The sequence below is a fragment of the Lepisma saccharinum genome, chromosome 10 (genome assembly GCF_977018435.1).
Source record: "Lepisma saccharinum chromosome 10, izLepSacc3.1, whole genome shotgun sequence".
Lineage (NCBI taxonomy): Eukaryota > Metazoa > Arthropoda > Insecta > Zygentoma > Lepismatidae > Lepisma > Lepisma saccharinum.
Window position 1 is genome coordinate 4,970,719 of NC_139238.1, and position 16,729 is coordinate 4,987,447.

Genomic DNA, 16,729 nt, shown 5'->3' on the forward strand with positions numbered 1-16,729 from the left:
AAGGAACCTTTTTTCGAAGGAGTCTGTGAAAGAGTGCCTGACGTTCCATATTCCATAGCGGGTGAATTCTTGCCAGATGATCGTTTGTGGTCACGTGTCCCGTTCTAAGGCGTAGGATGCAAGTGATCACTTCACGAGTCATTTTAAGGTGATGACACCAGGGTCAAATAGGGAGTTTATCGATGAACCATTTATAAGTAGTGGTTTTTGATCAGTATAGGCAAGTCGGATAGGAGAGGGGGAAGGAACGTCCGCAGCTGTTTTGGCATAAAGATCCACTAGGTCTTGATAAGGATTAAGATTGCTATGCGCTTTGACATAAGTGAACTGTACGCGTTGGTCGTTGTTGTGGAGGTGAAAGTACTCCTGTAAATTTAAGGTGAGAAAGAGTTGCAAACGATAAGCTGCCTTACCACAACGAGCGATCGTAAATAATACACTGAGGGCATCTGTTAGAATTAAAGTTTGCGTGTACCTAGGTAGTGTGCTTCACGAGCGTGGAGCAAAGCCTGATAAATGGCATAGCACTCTGCCGAGTAAATAGACGCTTCTGACGATAAGGAAAATTGACGTACAACATTGTATCGAGGGACATAAAAGGCACATCCAACGCGGTAGGCATCCTTGGAACCGTCTGTGTAAATAAAAGTGTAGTCGGGCCATAATTCTTTGTAGTATTCGTGTCTACCGAAATCGGTATAATTAATATTAGGGAGAGCAAAGCCTGATAAATGGCATAGCACTCTGCCGAGTAAATAGACGCTTCTGACGATAAGGAAAATTGACGTACAACATTGTATCGAGGGACATAAAAGGCACATCCAACGCGGTAGGCATCTTTGGAACCGTCTGTGTAAATAAAAGTGTAGTCGGAAAGGGGTGAGTATCGGTAAAGTGTAAATCAAAGGAGATGTAAATGTGAAGCTGAGATGGTAAGCGTCTCGATCAATATTGTAACAAGACAAAAAGAAAAGCCGAGGACGAAAGCGATCGAGGGTTAAAGTTTCGTTCAGTTGTCTTTGAATAGCGAATACGGTATTCAAGGGGTGAAGGTGTCGTTCCCATGTTTTCAATATGTATTTCATAGTAGAGTATTGGTATCTGAAGGAGAGAGGCGGTTCAGTACTCTCTCCATGAACGCTAACATTGGGACTAGATGCCATTAAGCCGAGACAAAGACGGAGTGCCTGACGTTGTAAAATATCCATTTTTTTGTAGCCATCGATCAGACATCCCGCCCAATACGGAAACCGAATAATCAAAAAGTGAACGAAAACAATTCTTATAAAACAATAACATAATGGAGGGGTGGCCCCCCCATTTGGTATTGGCAAGCCCTTTCAAAATGTTTAACATTTTTCCCTCTTGTGAGGAAATATGCAAGATGTGGGTGCCAAGTTAATTTAGGGTCAAAATGAATCCCTAAGTATTTACAGGTTTGAACCACCGGAATTTGATGTAAATGAGTTAAATTGTTAGGATAACGAGTAGGCATATACTGATTGAAAATAATGATCTGAGATTTCTCCGGGGAAAATGATAAACCGCGTAGCGATAATTGATCTCGTAAGTGAATGATAAAGTTGCGTAAGTCTAAGATGCCTCGAGTGGCATCTGATGTACTATTATAGAAACAAAAATCGTCAGCATATTGAAGGATATAATTAGAATTTAATGTTTGATGTAAGTATTGTGTATATATAAAGAAAAAGTAAAAAAAAAAGTAAAGTGTTCCCCTGTGCACCACGCCATGAAGGCGTATAGGGGGTGTGGGGGTAACGCCCCACACTCTCTTGATCCGGTCGTGAGTGGAGGTGATGTGATCAGCATCACGCCCCTGACCGCCTTTACCCCCCAGGGTTTCCCCCAGGTACCCATGTTATTCGACGCTGGGTGGGCGCCGGGGCCGCTTTCACCGTTAGAAAAGTTCCCGGATTTGAACCGGCCGGGGATCGAATATATGTGTATATATATTAAAAAGAATTGGACTGAGTGGGGAGCCTTGTGGGACACCACTCCGGATTAATTGTGGTCCCGTGACATTATGGGGAAACCAAAAAACCAATATGCGATCTTGATATAAATGCCATATTAATTGTGCTACCACCGGATGAATATGAAGAGTATCAAGAATTTGGTATAATATTGGAATTTGAACCGAATCATAGGCGTGAGCAACATCTATGAATAAACTAAAGCAATATTTGGCTATTCTGAAGTGCCACTGTAAGGGTACATATAGCATCTTGACTGCCAAGCCCGGTGCGAAAACCCATTTGGGAGGGAGGAAAAAAAATTGCGTTTCTCTAAATTCCAAGATATTCGGTGTTGTAAAGTTCTTTCAAAAAGTTTAGCCATAACTGGTATGAGAACAATAGGGCGGTAAGATGTAGCATGTATAGCTGGTTTGTTCGGTTTTAATATCGGGAGAACAACATGTTGGGTCCAACCTCTCGCGATTTTGTCCCTACGATAAACAGAGTTAAAAATCGCAGTGAGAATATTAAGTCCTTGTTCTGGTAAATGTTTGAGGATGTCATAAGTGATGCCATCATATCCTGGGGCAGTAGATGGGATGTTCTCTATAATATGTTGAAGTTCCGGTATTGTAACAGGAGGGAAATCAGCTGTGCATGTGATGTTTGTCTGGTCTATAAAGGGGGGAGGTAAGGTGACTGTAGGAGGTGTGAGGAGATCCATAAATTCAACTTCCAAGGCAGTATTAATCGGTCGGGGACGAGGAACATGGGGGTGTCGTAAAGAGTTGAATTTGCGCCAAATTGCTCCGATTGGGAGATTCATATCAAGGGACTGACAGAAGAGTTTCCATGCCTGTCGTTTTGCTTTGGTATATGTATTTTTTGCGAGAGTCTGAATGTTGTGTAGTACCAGCCAGGTTTCGGGCGTGGGGTGTTTGGCATAAAGATTTGTGAGTGCTTTTTTTTCTGTTTTTGATGGCGGCACCAATGAATCTTGGGAAATCGATCGATGGTAAAAAAATTTTTGGCGAGTGCCGCTCCGATCAAGAGCTAACGTAATCATGTGGAGGAATTGGGTATATGTCATAGTCCGATGGGAGGGTATAGTATCCGTATAATATAATTTAAGAAAATAAGAGCGGAAGGTGGTCCAGTTAATAGAGTTACGTGTCCATCGACGGACAGGAATGTCAGTCACGCTTGTATTCGAGAAATTATTCGGTAAACAAAGAAAGATCGGAGTGTGATCACTCCCTCGTAAGTCAAAATCATTGATCCAATTGATATGAGAGAAAAGGTTAGGGGATACTAATGTTAAATCGATACTGGTCGGACGGGAACCATTGTGTGGATAGTGGGTGGGGGTACCGTTATTTATAATAATAAAATCATTCTCAATGATCCAGTTTTCAATGGTGTAACCTAATCTATCTGTCATGACGTTGCCCCACAGCTGGTGATGGCTGTTAAAATCACCGGTTATTAAATAGGGTCCCGGGATGAAAGTAAGAAGTTCATTGAGGGTGTATAACGGGATGGTCTGCGAAAAGTGGTGGGGAGAAATATAAAGGGATATGAATGTGAATAAGTGATGATGGAATTGAATGCGTACAGCAAAAATTTCTACGTTATAATAGTGAAGCAAAGGAAGAGAAGGGGGGGGGGGAGAGAAAGAAGAGAATGTGGAATATTTTCATTTCATTTCATTTCATTTTCTGGCCGAAAAACTCCGGACGTTCCATTGAAAAATGACAGGAAATAACATGGGGGAGGAAAGAGAGAGAGAGAGAGAGAGAGAGAAAAAAACACATGAAGGCGGTCTATACCGGGACATTCTAACGGCCCGATATAATAGAAAGTAAATGTGTCGTAAGATCTTGAATTTTGCGAATTAAGTGTTCTTGTTCTTTGAAGTCGTGAAGTTTAATAGCCGAATTCCAAAGGTGCGGGATAAGGTCCAGGAGAGAGCGATATAGAGATTGGTCATCGCTAGATAATGTCTGATGGTCAGAACTACTTCGATGGACGTCTTGAGACTGGAGATTTGTTCCTGGCATAGCGTTTTTTAGCGGAAGCTGAGGGTTCCGCGGCCGTGGAGATACCGGGGAAACTGCCCATTTTCCTACGGGTAAAGAAGGACAAATTTCATCCTTTCCTATCGGTTGAGAGGGATGTGCTACCACATTTATGTCGTTATCAGTGTCTGAACTTGAACTGGAGGCATGCCGACGATCCAAGTGTTCGGCACCCGGACGCCTAATCTTTGTTGTCAAACTTCTGTGTGGCCGATGGCAGGGTCTGGAAAATTTGGTGGTTGGCGAGACCCACCGAGGTGTGGGTGACACTGGGGCCTGCTTCCGGGTGGTATTGATCCTATCTCACACACAACACTACAGTTTCAGCTCACTCGATCACTAGTTGATCCTTTCGCTGTGAACGCCGAAAACTTAATTCTCGACGTTTTCTGCATTGCAAGTATCTGGAACTTATCGGAAATTGTTTGTTTTTATTCCAGAAATGCAAAACCATCACTTAAGTTGAAAATGACGTGTGGAATCCTAGATTTTTAGAGCTTCGAGAAATTTCGAACATTACCCGTCCCGAAAATTTCTCGACTTTGTTGGGAAATGGAAATTTTTTCCCGTCCCGAATTACGGAATTTAAAAAAAATCCCTTCCCGATCCCGTCGCGACCAAGAAAATTCTGTACCGCACACTCCTAGTTCCGTTGGGGTGGTTCGGGATTCTGAAAAGTTGAGAAATCATTTTCCATTTCGAAAGTCGGGATTAGAATATAATTTTTTTCCGATCTGAGTACCTAAATTTCGGGATCACATATTTGATAGATGTTAAAATATTCGTGTGGTGTGGAGAGTAGAGTTCAATTTTCTTCTAAAATTAAACTCTGCTCTAATGTTGGGTGTTTCTGGAAGCGACCTACACCAGTGCAGTTGCTATTCTGTGAACCGGCGTATTTTGTCTGTGGTATTTTGTGTGTGTGCATCGCATGTAGCTGTGCTCTACGTTTATACGTCTGCTTGTTTCACCATGTTCAAGAAGTAAATTATATTATTATTTCTGTAACGTGGTTCTACAAATTAAAATATTTTCTTCCTATAATGTTGATTTGATAAATTCATGTAAATTTTAAATTTATAACTTGCATCCATCCTGAAAAATAATATCTACTAATAATTTTTGTGGTATGTAGGTTATTGTAGTCTTAACTTCAAGTCTTTCCAAAGTTCGATTTTCAGAGATTTTTTATTCAGTTTTTTTAATGATTTTTATTATTTTTGTTTTGGGCGAAGAACAGATTTTCCTTTTTCTACATGCACAATGATATATTTTTAGGTTTTTAGAAGCGATTTCTACTTGTTTTACCCAAATTAGCACAATTGTATTTCAAAGAACAAGTAAGGGTTGAAATAGAGGATAAGAGTTTCTTTGCCTGATCGATGGTTTTATTTTCAGATTCGATGAGAAGGAGAGTATATCGGGCATTCAGCAGCTTAAGTCATCTGTTCAGAAGGGAATTCGTACCAAGTTGCAGGATCAGTATCCTTTTCTAGAAGGATATTTGGACGCTATTCTTCCAAAGAAGGATTCATTTCGCATTGTGAAATGGTATATATTAGAGAGAGTAGTATTGATAAGATTAACTTAAGATTAAGTCTTAGCATTTGTTCATGAGTCACGAGTTACCTGTTTCTTTGACTAATTATAATTCTATGCCAATCAGGCACTTTCTTAACCATCACCTTAAAATCAAGGAATCCCTGGCTCGATAACCAGTGAAGGCACATAGTGGTTCAGGGGGCTGGTGACTAACTGTACCCCCTCGAAAATTACAATTTTCTTTTTTTCAACGTGCAGTTTTGGATGTTTGGTAAAAATCTGATATTCCCCGTACACCTATAACTTCTTCATTTTGTGAATTTTTCACATTTGGACTAACCTTTCTGCTTCGCGGAACATTCTTTAAGGTGTATTCACATTTTTCGTCCCGGAATCGGTGGGAAATTTAAAGAAACAAATTATTTTCGTTTGAAATTTTTGAGTCCAAATTTCCCACCGATTCTGGGCTCTGCCCCTGGGGTAATTGACCTACCCCCCCAACTGCTAACGTGGCCATGCCTCGGCTCCGGCTCCCCAGCTTTCTCTATAGACTCCCTGTTAAAGGCATGTTAGAAATTGACCAGAGTCACCTGCCGCCAAATGAGCCCCAAACTTTTAAATTTGAAGAAATCCGTTACATCACACAAAACGCCTTCCAGATGTTAGACAATGCTACAGGAACTTATTACCGTAAGTAGTTTCTTCTGTAAAGATGAAGAAATCTGTCTGGGGACTATTAGAATAGTACCGGATGTTTTAAGGAACCAGAAACCACAAGTAAGTGAGATATTTACCCTCGAAATGTGCCAACAGCACATCAAATTCCTCGCTACTCGCACCACTTTCGCAACTTATTTGAAGAGATTTTCGTCATAGACACAAGAAATCATCGAAACATGTACAACGGTAACGTATAATTACTATCATCATGAGCTAATTCTTAAATGCTATACGTACCTTGAAAGCATACAGTTCCAATTCGTTGGTTGCAGGGGCGAAATGTGTCAAGTGGTAGACAAATCGCATACTACTCACCACGAGCACATGCCCTGTAGGAGGCTGGGGGTTTCCACCCATCGCACGAAAGTTAAACACCTTCGTGTTATGACATCAACTAGGTTTAGTTCTATTACATGAAAAATAAATTTCCAATGTATTTACGCTAATGGAACCAAACCTAACTAGCCTAACGTAACAACATAGGCAATCCTTGTCTGAACGAGAGGTTGCCGTAGTGTTTTGTGATAAAGGAGACCCCCGTCAGAACACAAAGGTGTCTGCCTCTCGTATGATTAATAAGACCCAGTCTCTGGTGTCAATCATGCTGTGCGTGATGTCATAAATCATACATAAAATCGCTAATTACTCACTTGTAACGCATCTCCGCGAGCTAAAAACAATGACAAACATTCATATGAATTATAATCTTCCTAACCCACTAAAAATTTTCACATTTTTCGTGGGTGTACGGAGGGTCACCATCACCGTGGTTCAGATCCCACTTTATAGGTTTGAAGTGGTCTTTCTGCAAATAAAGTGGACTTAAATACAAACTTCATAGCCTCACATGTTTCTCGTTCTTGACACAAATCTATTCCACTTCCATCACCTATTTTTCTTCATTCTATTCTACGCATGTCCAAAGCTGTGGGGGATAGTCCCATAATCTGTGAAAGCCAAGAGGTCATGAGTTCAATTCCTGGTGTAGACACATTGCACAGTGATTCATATTCCACTTTAAAGTGAAGGACCTATCCTGATTTGAGAATAAAGTGGCCTCAAAAACAAACTAAATCCATCCTGGTGATGGGCAAACTTGTAGTTTCGCTAGTTTAAATTAGTCATCACATTTTTCACAACATTTAGTATAAAATATGTGTTAATTCTCATGACTCCTAAAATGTGTTCCTGTTTCAGCCACGACCATGTAGAAATACTTGTGAATGGTGCAGGAGAACTTCTGTTTTTCCGGCATAGAGAAGGACCCTGGATCCCAACATTGCGATTGCTACATAAATGTAAGTTCTAATATTTTTATCCTTGGAAAAACTGCGAGCTTTCAAATTAGTTAAACCTAATGTCTTGTAAGTTGATTATGTAAAATTTCAAAAGTCCTGATTTGTAGCAATACTAAAGTAGTTATCATTTTGTTGTGTCATTTCAAATAACATTTATGCAAATTGTATTTATATTTGAGTCGCAGTTCTGATGTGTAATTATTTTTGCAAGTTTTACAGAGGGGTGAGGAACGTATTTACAATATGGTAATCATTGTGGAAGAAGAGGAGAAAATTGTTAGGAATTATTGATACTGAAAAACAACATTGTATCATATTTGGCATATTGATTTTACCATTATCTCAAAAAATGAATATAAATTATTGTAGCAATTGTGTAGTATTGATTGTGTTAGTTTAATTTTTTTTTTAAGTTTCATGATTGTGATTGAAATATATTGATTTTCCAGATCCATTTTTCCTACCATGGGAACAGGTTGATAAGGGAGCGATCCGGTTTGTTCTCAGTGGGGCTAATATCATGTGCCCAGGACTTACGTCACCAGGAGCCAAGATGACTTCAGTTCCAAAAGGAACTATTGTTGTATCCTTTCTTAACAGTTGCATTCGTGAAGTGCACTGTGTGTGTTCATTATGAGCAGGGAATGGATTTATATGTAAATGCATATTTATGTATGAAGCTGAAATTAGTTACATTTTGTGTTATCTTTGCACATCATGGCATGTAGACTCGAAACATTCCATTTTTATTTTCCATATTTGTACATATATTAGGTTTTGGCTCATATTTTAGTTATTTTTACATATTATTTCCATATTTCGGAACCAAACAAAAGTTTAAGACCTTTTTTTTATACCCTCCAATTGCATTCATTAGAGGTTTTCTCTCATACGAACAATATTCTTTCTTACACCTCCCAAGTGTTTCCTTTTGCTATTGTAAAAGACTTGAAATTCCTGTTTATTTATAATTAATTGTCGACAATAGAGAATGAGGACTAAAGCATCGGCTCTGGGTTGTTTTGGCAACGTTGGGAGAGAGTCCCAAATCAAGCAACCCATTGCTAATCCAACCCTCGCTCGTAGTTGCATTCCCGACAGCAGCTCCAGAAGCAACGATTTTGTGCCACACCCGTATGGGGTTTGCTTCTGGTTTCTCTTCAAGACAGTCACGTTAATTGTTACAATGCCGAGAGAAGCACAATCAGTAGTTTTCAAACTCATTAGTTATGTATGTAGTGTCTTATACTATTAAAAAGGTAAATTTTTGCAATTTTAAATCCATATTTAGCATAATTTTACTACATGTAAATCTGTTCCCTGATTACGAGCCTGTAACTATACCCTGTCCCAGCTAACTGTGGAGCAGGGCCGTGCATAGCGACAGAGAAGGAGGTGGGAAATAGAGTGGTAGAGAGAAGCAGGCAACTCTGGTCACCCAGATGGAGCCGTCTCGTGTCACTTCTTGTGCAGAGACTTGTTCCCGTTCGTCTGCTCTACAGTTAGCTGATATAGAGTATACATACCAGGCTAACATCATTGAGACAAATAACAAAAGATGCACGAAAAGAGCAGGAATTGATAAGTGTGATTTTGCACTTTTGTCTACAGGAGGCAGGGGTAAAAAAACTAAAACTAATTCAAGAGCCAGCTTATTTGACAAATCTGGTATAGGAAAGCCATGAATCCACCTAATATAAAGCTACATATTTGTTGCCGGTTTTACATGAATTGACATATTTCTTGAAACTTTAAGTGTTAGATGCAAACTATTTTTGAATCATATTGAAAATTATGGTTCAATTGTACAATGCTATTCACGGCCGAGTCTTCCGCGGAGCGGCAGTTATTACACCAGCCAGCGAGAGCGCATCTGCCAGCAAACTGGATGCTACATCCACGTAAATGTTACCCTTAGCTATGCAATGAAATAAGCTCGTACAATTACAAGGACAATTAAAATGAGCACGTAACGTGTTATAAGAGGTGTTGGAAATGATGTCCTCTTGCTTCCACACATTTATGGCATTTTTAAGGAAATTTTCACTAACATGTATCAGTTCCTTTTCTGAAATTGCTTCAATTTCTTTTCTGATACTTTTTTTTCAATTCTTGTAATGTATGACTTCAGGTTTAAAAGCTTACTAGATCGCCATGCACATGTCATGAAAATGTGTGTTTCTTGTGCAAGGCACCGGAGGGATTTTTACTCGTACTTCAATATTTCTCCTCATTAAGGACATGCCATTTTAAACTTTCCTTCTTATCAAGACCAGACCCTGATTACCTAAATTTGTTCACAAGTATCCGAATACTGTCTCTGTGTGAAACAGGAACATCTTCGAATTCTGCTGCCAAATGCCTTCTGACATCCCTACAAGAATTCGTAATGATGTGAGAGTCTTACATAAAAATGTGTTGTTTTAAATTGTACGTGGCATTATTAGACAGCAGAAAAGCACCAGTAGTACGTAAACTAAAACAAAACAATCTAAAACACTTGATAACACCTTAACACTTCACAAGCACGTGCAAATTGGACACTAGCTATCTGGATACTGAAGCACTGACACATCCAGTGACAAGGTCAGCATCCAACGGTGGGCCTAAATGGTGGCAGGTGCCCTTCCACCACCCGGCACGTTAGCTGCCACTTCACGGAAGACTCGACAGAGAAAGGCACTGTATTTATAATATGCAGGGTTTCTACCAGCATTTGAAAACCTTAAAATTGCTATATTAAAAAGCCAAAATTTCATAAATCTGATACAAATCTTTCTATTAATACTTTATCCTTAGCATAATTATTTACTGGGTCTGGAAAACTCGAAAAATCATGGAATTTATGGACATGTAAGGTGGTGGCCTGAGATGGCACCCAAGAGTCAACCCCAGTTCCTCGCAGGACACCCCAAAACTGCAAGATGTGTTGCAAACATTTTTGAGAGATTACTTTCCATTATTTATCATGTGACAAATACTGATGTGCATACGTGACCTCCCATCAGAACTTCACCACTTAGCTTGGTGATGCAAAACGTTCTCAAGGGAGGTGAAAAATTGTGGGAAACATCAATTTTACGTGTAGCATCTTGTAGCTGTCGGAATTATTCCATGTGTAACAGGCACCCCAGTTTTTTTTTTCCATGGGTGGGGGATAACATTTTGGAAAACATGCTGAAATTGTGCATTTTAATTTTTAAGCCTACAACACAAAAAGTTTTGATTTTTATGATATATTTTGTTTTTTAAGTACAAAGTGTGTTGAAATTCATGAAGTGGACATGGTTTGTATTTTATGCAAAATTTTCATTATTTCACAATTTCGAATGCATGAAAAATGTGTGTAAAATATATCACTGCACATACAGAAATGTTTTTTTGCAACAGTCAAGATCTCTTGTAGAGAGTAATACATTCAATTACCACAATTATGTATTATTTATACCTTAAGTGGTATGAATTTTTAGAAGAAATAATTGTTTGTTAATCATTAGTTAGTACGTGCAAGTATTGCACAAAAGCTCACCCCTTAATTGTTTCCCTCCCCTTAATCTAGTGGTCAGTTACTGTTGGATTTCCCTTGTTATTTATGAACATTCCGAAACTTGGATATTCTAGGTATGAGCATTTAGCTAAAATATAGTGATATTCTTGCACATATGTTCATGTACAATAATTTGTCGTGTGAGAACTAGAGCAACATGACTCCAAAAGCGCAATATTCGTTTTTTTTTAACATGTCAGCTCACTTTGAAGAGCTCTGTTTTGAGTCCGATCGACTTATCTCCATCTTAGCAGTAAAGTGGAGTTGTTTATCTCGAACTTATTAATTTGTTTTCTGAGAAATGTCGACCTGACTACAAATAAAGCTCTTCGAAGTGAGTAGATACTTTAAAATGAAACTAAATAACACATTTTTGAAGTTATGTTTCTCTAGTTATCATCCGACGAATTGTCCTTGTAATCTGGTCTGGACTTTTTTTTTGTCGTCTTCTTCAGGTTGTACTTTCAACAATGGTGGGACTGTATCTGTTGATGTAACATATCGTGCATTATTTTCCTTAATTTTGCGTAGGCTGTAATGGCAGAAGGAAAGCAGCATGCCCTGGCAGTAGGAATCACGTTGTTGTCAACTGATGACATGTGAGTGATTTCAATATATTTTTCGTTTATTGTAGTCTTACGAGGGGCGATCAGGTTGCTCTGACCCTAACATAGAAAAAGCGGCAATAGGGTTTCAATTTTTTTTTATTTTTCAACATACTCCCCTGCAACTCCAATGCACTTCTCTCATCAGTGCTCCAACGCGTGGATACCTTGCAAAAAAAAATCTTCCGACTGGTCCTCCAACCATGAGTCCACAGCCCTTATCACCTCAGAATCATCAGAAAATTTTTGCCCACGAATGTTATTCTTCAAATGTTTGAACAAATGGAAATCACTGGGGGCCAAATCTGGGGAATAGGGTGGGTGGGGCAGCAGTTCGAACGATGCATCTGCGATAGCGGCCCTCGCAATGCGTGAGGTGTGGATAGGTTCATTGTCCTGGTGAAGGAGCACACCACGGGTCAACATCCTACGCCTCTTTTTCTTGATGGTCACTGTAGTATGTGCCAGTGATGGTTTGGCCTTTTTGTAGATAGTCCACAAGAAGGACACCCTTGCAGTCCCAGAAAATTGAGGCCATCACTTTCTTGGCTGACTTTTGCACCTTGAACTTCTTCGTTGGTGGAGAATGTGGGTGTTTCCATTCCATGCTTTGCGATTTTGTTTCTGGGTCGAAGTGATGGACCCATGTTTCATCCATAGTTACAAATCAGGCAAAGAAATCGTCTATATCAGCACGAAAGTTGTCAAGAAGTTCTTGACTGATGAACACTCGGGTGCACTTCTGATCTGGGGTGAGGTTTCGAGGGACCCATCTTGCAGCAATTTTATTCATTTGCAATTCGTGGGTAATTATGTTTTGCATAGTGCCATATGACAGGCCACACATCTCAGCAACATGACGGATAGTGATTCGATGATCCTTCAGCACGATATGTGGACTTTGTGAATGTTTTCGGTCGTTATGACAGTTTTTGGTGCTCCACCTACATGTTCATCCTCACACGACTCTCTCCCACAATTAAACCCACGACACCATCTCTTCACCATATTGTATGAAGGAGCAGGGTCCCCTAGTGTATCCACCAAGTCCTCATGAATTTTGGATACCGTCTACTTTTTCTTCACAAAATATTTGATCACCGCTCTCACCTCAGTTTTCTCCATTCTGGCACATTGACACAACTTCACTCAGTTAAACCCCTGTAAAAAGAAAACTGTACATTACTCAGACTTGCAATTCAGAATGAAAGCATATAAAGGATCACTAAACAATAACAAAATAAAAAAATCAATTGTGACGTCATTCCTTCTATGTTAGGGTCGGAGTAACCTGATCATCGCCCCTCGTACATGTTATTGGAAGAACACTGATACAATTGTGCATGTATGTGGAGATTATTTAATGAGATCTATTCACACTGCTCAATTAATCTGAACTCGGGGGTCAGAATTGGTTTTTGATATTTAGATGGTATTTTGCATGAAGTGGCAAAATAGAAGAATAAAAATTACACATGTGCCTCCACTTCTCCTCCCCTTCAAAAAGCTGGAAGCAATGCCACACATGACTGTAGAGAAGAAGAGAAAGTGAGTGGGTAGAGCGAAGCAGTGCGAGGTGCAGTAAATGGCGATGTTTTCTCTTCCATGCTCTCCCTTCCCTTCCCATGTGTTCATTGGTAAATCTCTCTCAAGTCACTACTTGCGCAGGAGACTTGTTTTTGTTTGCGTCCTCCAGCTATTCCCGGGTATATACATGTCGTTGCACCACAACAAAGGATATTACAATCAAGAGTTCATATAAAATAGCTCTTTAACTTCCACTTACCTTCGTATCTTTAAAGATGTTCATGAATTAAATATATTGCTTCAAAAATCTGGCCATATCTCACACTCTAAGAGACACAAATTCTTCAACTAAATAGTTTTTTCTGCTTTGTTTTGTGTGATTTGTTAATCATGACATTGGGTATCAATTTGAATGAAATTTGTTTTAAGGTCACTTCATCCTCAAAAAGGCTAATTGGTTCTGGACCTACAGTTTAAAGTGGGATCCAAATCACTTTATGCCTTCACGGGGTATCAAACACGGAACATAAATTTGAATAAAGATGAAGGATGAGAATGAAGATTAGATGTACATTGATGAAGGCACTCTTCCAAACATCCATGTCCAAAGTGTGAAAACTTCAGTGGCAAGAAGACATTGCGCTACGATGCCAGTAGTCTCGGGTTCTAATACCGGCCTGGGCATGGGTATTTGTGAGTCCATTAATCAATTTCATCATATCACCATCTTCGCAAATCACCCAAAAATGGCACAAAAAGCGAAATAAAATAAACTAAATCAATCAATCAATTCAGTGGCAAGAGTGGTCTCACCCGATGGTGTAGTGGTAATGTCGTCGGCTTGTAATCAAGGGGTCCTGGGTTCGATACCTGGTGGAGGCACATAGTGGTTCGGATCCCACTTTAAACTGTAGGTCCAGTCCCGATTAGCCTTACTGTGCATAAAGTGGACTTAAAACACCAATTCAATCAATCAAGTGGTCCTGATGGAGGCACATTGCACAGTGGTTCAGATTCCACTTTAAACTGTTTGTCCAGTCCGAATTACCCTATCTGTGTCTAAAGTGGACTTAACACTTCAAACTTTAGTGGCTAGATTGTGACTTAATCACCACACACACTCGGCCGACTAGAAAGCATCAATTCTAAATGAATTATGTGAGAACCTCATATATTCCATGCTCATGCAACACATGATCGCCAAACTACTAACATACTGCTTTTTGGTAGGCATTTAGCTTTGGTCACTGACTGAAATGCAAACCAACTGGAAGAATGTTGACACATCATGCAATTTACATGCACCTGTAATTTGTATTTTTAAAACTAATCTTATTTTTTTGTTCTTTCAGATTGAAAGTGAACAAAGGTGTAGGAGTAGAAAACTGCCATTATTTAAACGACGGGTTGTGGCAGATGAAGCCTGTGAAGTAATGTGGTGACATTAATGGATGGATGGTAATTGTTCGTTGAAAACTTGCTATGCAGTATTGCTTCTGTATGAACAAGAGAAGAAAACTGTGCTTTGTGATGGTGGTGTAAACAAAAATTGAACAATAAACATAACATGGATGTTGCTACATCTGCAAGAAAAAACTTGTGTGTCAAGTTAACGTATCTATGAAATATTTCTGTCATGCACTACGTATCTTGTTAACCATTATTTTTACTTGATAAAATTATGAACTAATATAATCTCTGATACACTCTATCTCAGAACTTGAATTTTTCCCCCAAAATAATGTGACTAGCACATTTGGTTATGAGTTTTTCAGGTTGATACATTTAAACTGTACAGTACTCATAAAACGAATTAAGTCATTTTCAGTAGCTCAAAATGAAGAGTTCCCATATAACCACTGAAGGTATGTAAATAATGCCTGAATCACACAAGGCTCGATTTCTTACTGGGTTTTGCACTTGGACTGGGACTAGTTGTTTGGTACTTCTTAACCTGCTAGTTTTTGCCTCACACAATACCCGTTACCATACTTGTTGGTAGACTTCCGTTCCACAAGGCATTGCATAGACAAGTGAATTGAGGAAGAACATTGTAGGAGAATATCTACTGTTGCTATTTTCTTTGCAATTACCAAAATTACAAGAAAAGCATAGAGTGGAACCTCGATTTTACGTTTTAAGGGGACCAAGCTGAAAAAGAAAATAAAATGCGAGAAAATGTAAAATCAAGGAGCATTTTGTAACATTTTGCTATGTTGGGACCATGAAGATTGAATTTATGATGTGGGAAAATGTTAAATCCAAGAACTTGAAATCGGGGTTCCACTGTATATGCCAAACATTTAATATCGTTGTAATAGTAATGCTTTTCATTATTAGCTAATCACATTTGTTGTGTACCAATCTCATTACAATGGATAAATTACTAAATATTTATGTTACTTTTTTATCAAGCAGCGACAAAATGCAGACAAAAAATGCTACCGCTTATCCTTGCCAAACCCACAGATTATCTTTACATGACCAAACGTTCGCTCTGATTGGTTGTACCACAGCATCTAGCAGAGAAGCCAGTTGCAATTAGAACAGGGCTAGTCGTCAAAACCAGTCTAGCAGCCAGCCCGGCAGCCATTATTTGCAGCCGGGTAGCCAGTCCAGCACCAACTAGGCATTCCTACTGGAAATCTAGTTCCATGTGATTCGGCATTAAGATTAAACATATGCAATAATAAGAAGAAGAAGCTGTAGTTACAAGGGCTTCTACTCCAAAACTTTCTTCCAATTTTTTGGACTCATTTCCAGCTACTTTTTTGATGTCCAGGAATTAAGAAATTAAAAAAAGTACAATGGTTAAAAGATATAATTCAGCAACCAAGACATTGCTGGTTTACCTTTTGTCATGCACTGATTCCTGAACACTCCCGAAGAAGGGATTGAAAAGCTACAAAATGCTGGAAATAAGGTTGTGGAGTTCAACCAGCCGTAAAATCAACCTTTTTCAGGTCTTTTTTGAACATGTTTTATCTGATTATATTTCCTGTTAAGTGTGAAACTACATTTGCACACAAAGAAAAAAAAATCAAAGTTGATAGTTAAGCAGCAGTATTGCATTGATTGATTGAATTTAAATTGTGGAATGCATCGGCACATATGGCCATTTTGCACCCCTCAATGTGTATGGGGAAATATGCCCTTATCCAAATTCTTGCTTAAAAGTTTAAAAAAAGGTGTGCAAAAAGCCCCATGAGACAGGTTAGAATTTCAAGGTTGTAAAGACAAACACAACACCTTAGAAAGTAAGAATCAAGTAAAAAAAATCCTAAAAGGCAGTGGAAGAGACCGGCTCTTCTCAAAAGTTAAAAACATTTGATAGAATACTGCCATCTCCCAACAGGGATGGTAAACAGTTGGGAAGATTAAAAAAGTCTGCCTGAGGAAGGATACAGCCCTTGCCCTTGGGTGAGACGGCTGTGTC

At 39.2% G+C, this 16,729-nt stretch overlaps 1 protein-coding gene across 2 annotated transcripts; it reads left to right on the forward strand.

Annotated features, from left to right (window-relative positions):
* On the forward strand, nucleotides 1–15,002 carry MCTS1 (malignant T-cell-amplified sequence 1 homolog). Of its 2 annotated transcripts, none has more exons than XM_083130283.1 (6): nucleotides 1–148; nucleotides 5,453–5,605; nucleotides 7,514–7,614; nucleotides 8,064–8,197; nucleotides 11,693–11,760; nucleotides 14,646–15,002. In XM_083130283.1, the coding sequence occupies exons 1-6, from the start codon at nucleotides 117–119 to the stop codon at nucleotides 14,725–14,727; spliced, it is 570 nt and encodes a 189-aa protein (XP_082986409.1). In that variant the 5' UTR covers nucleotides 1–116; the 3' UTR covers nucleotides 14,728–15,002. The 2 variants fall into 2 exon arrangements, with proteins under 2 accessions (XP_082986409.1, XP_082986410.1); XM_083130284.1 differs by lacking the exon at nucleotides 1–148 and adding an exon at nucleotides 4,929–5,037.
* The last annotated feature ends 1,727 nt before the right edge of the window (nucleotides 15,003–16,729 follow it).